At 41.7% G+C, this 2,580-nt stretch overlaps 1 protein-coding gene across 1 annotated transcript; it reads right to left on the bottom strand.

Annotated features, from left to right (window-relative positions):
- Nucleotides 1-967: 967 nt before the first annotated feature.
- LOC104954725 (myotubularin-related protein 3-like) lies at nt 968-2,363 on the bottom strand (the record flags this gene model as incomplete). Its single annotated transcript, XM_010781904.1, has 3 exons — nt 968-1,699; nt 1,908-2,039; nt 2,274-2,363. Coding segments are annotated over 3 exons (467 nt in total), but the record flags the coding sequence as incomplete, so codon positions are not given.
- Nucleotides 2,364-2,580: the final 217 nt, after the last annotated feature.

The raw sequence follows: 2,580 nt of genomic DNA, 5'->3' as shown, positions 1-2,580 counted from the left end.
TGTGTTGGAGCGCTTAACGAAGGAATTGTAGCCTCTGCAGACCATTTACATGCACACAAAAAAAACCTATATAACATCCTACAGGAAAGGGACAACCCATAATAGAGCCTCTTTAATGAATAAGTGCTCAAATGATCAGATCATCTCTCAATCTGCTCAGCGTCAAACAAGAGGAGGGCAAAGTCAGCCGTTACAGAGCTGGAGATACACAAATAAATGATATTTGCACTGGTGCCCAGAAGCACATGAAAGTCAGTGTATCTCTACAGTTACAAAGACTGGGATGTGTTCCTGCCCCCTGGTGGCCACAGGTGTTATTATGCAGGTGTTTGGTGAAGTAAAGCTCATGACTTTGCCCTTTTGGACAGTGTAATGTAACCGGATGGAGACACGCACACACTTTGACCTACTTCAATTATGAGTTAATGTTTCCCTTGCCTTATCTGCTTTATTATCCTTAGCGTTATGAGTGTTTAGTCTATAAACATGGAGCCTCTGTGAGCGAGACGGACGAGACATTTTTGGCAATAAAACACTAGAGAAACAACTTTGGAGAAACCATCTTCCCACCTTTCATGGAAGAGCAGCCGCCTGATGCACCACAACAATGTAGGATCATATAAATTATATTGTAAGAATAATAAGATGTACAATACATTTAATTATAATAAAAATATTAAGAATATTTGACTGTTTTTAATGAAAATGATGAATAAACATCAGCATGTCAATTCTGGGAACATCTTCCCCGACTTCTTTGAGAAGCAGCTGCCTGATGTAAAAATTAAATGTTAGAAGATATTAAGAAATATATATATATAATAATAATAATAATAATAATAATATTGAAAAACTAAAAAATTAACAATAAATAAATAACAATAATGACATTTAAAAAATGAATTAAATAAATAATTAAATAAATAAACAAAATAAAAATAACAAAAAATTGAGAATATTCGACTGTTTTTAGTAATAATAAAAAAATGATGTCTGTGTTTTTGGTACTTATTCTGCCTGTAAAGTTGTTTTGTGTTTTGATCAAAGTTCATGTATAGACAAATCGAGTCAGGGAAAACTAAATGTTGCCCCCAGTCAGAGATTGTTTTTGTTTACGTTTGGGATTAACCGCTTGAAGGTCGGAAATTGGAAATCTAAACTGGGAAAGTCTACAAGTTCAGTCTATAGGCAATCATGCATTGTATATTAAACACATTAGGAAATTGCTTTTGTGAGATTTTAATTGTGTGCAAAAGACACTTTAGGCAATATTAAATATACAATCCAACCCATAGTGAACATGAACATGTACTGGATGTACTTGAGAATGGACTTTGTTAGATTTTTCGTCTCCCGATACGATCGTTGAACCACTTTTAACAACGTAAGCAAGAGCGATTAAATGACACGTCCTCGCAGCGTCCAGATGGAAACAGATCCTGCTCTCGGGGTTTCTAAATCAGGCACAGATGTACGGCCAGCCAACACCAAAACACAGCTGTGTTACCTACGGTTACAGCACAGAGCTCTGAGTTTGATCCTGCAGAGTTAGGTGGGGAAATCTGGAGGAGCAAAAGTGAGACGTACTTGGATGGATCGGGCATCTGAGTGCAGAGGAAACGCAGAGACTGGAAACTCTTGCGGATGGAGTGGATGTTGGCCATGCCCATAAACACCACCTCACAGTTGGGGTAGTACTCTGGAACCGCAGGAGCACAAGGGTTTCATAAAGGACAAAGTTGAAAGTAACATTTCCAATTCAAGATACAAATAGTCAAAATGCACACATTGTTTACAAACAAGATAAAAATACAAATAAAAAAGGTGGAGGTTTTCATTTCTCACACAGAAACAATCACATTTCCCTGGATCCACGACCTGCTCCTATCTGGTTTGAGGAGACCTACCTGGGCATTCGCAGCCGCCCCCCTTGGCCCGGTTAGCCACAGCAGCGGCGTAGGAGCGAGCGTCCAGGATCAGCAGCTTGTGAGGCTGCGAGGCCAACGTCTCCACCTCCGTGCTGTGGGTCATGGAGGACTCTGATACACACACAGGAGCACAGAGAGGACACGTCACAATGCGACCCAGGTCGTACAGCAGTACGGTTACTGTTGAGGTTATCAGAACAACTAATGGGTCAATTAAAGAAACGCCTTAAGGCCAATAGCATCTTGAGTTCCTGTAAATCTGGACATGTTTTTATAAACGGTATATATCTGAGACCTATCATGTATGCCTAAAAATAGTATAATAGGAGGCCTTTAAGCTCTTACCAAAGTCAGTGTCTGGCAGGTCGGTGCCGTTGCTGTAGCCCCCCCCCCCGTTGGTGAGGTGTTTCCTGGAGGATCCCACCACAGCGCAGGCTTTAGCGATGGATTGAACCAGGTGTTCATCGTCAGCGTTCCTCCAGCCCCACCAGCTCACCTCCGGCTGGCCGCAGCGGGCGATCACTGCCCCCGTCGTCTGGTGCCTGTGTGTGTGTGTGTGTGTGTGTGTGCGTGTGTGTCTCCTTTTTTTTCTCTCTCTCTCTTGCGTGCTCTCTCTCTCTCTCTCTCTCTCTCTCTCTCTCTCTCTCTCTCT

Source organism: Notothenia coriiceps, unplaced genomic scaffold, assembly GCF_000735185.1.
Source record: "Notothenia coriiceps isolate Sejong01 unplaced genomic scaffold, NC01 NC01_scaffold00023678, whole genome shotgun sequence".
Classification (NCBI taxonomy): Eukaryota; Metazoa; Chordata; class Actinopteri; order Perciformes; family Nototheniidae; genus Notothenia; species Notothenia coriiceps.
The sequence above is the reverse complement of the archived record's forward strand: the minus strand, read 5'-3'. Positions and strand labels throughout refer to the sequence as shown.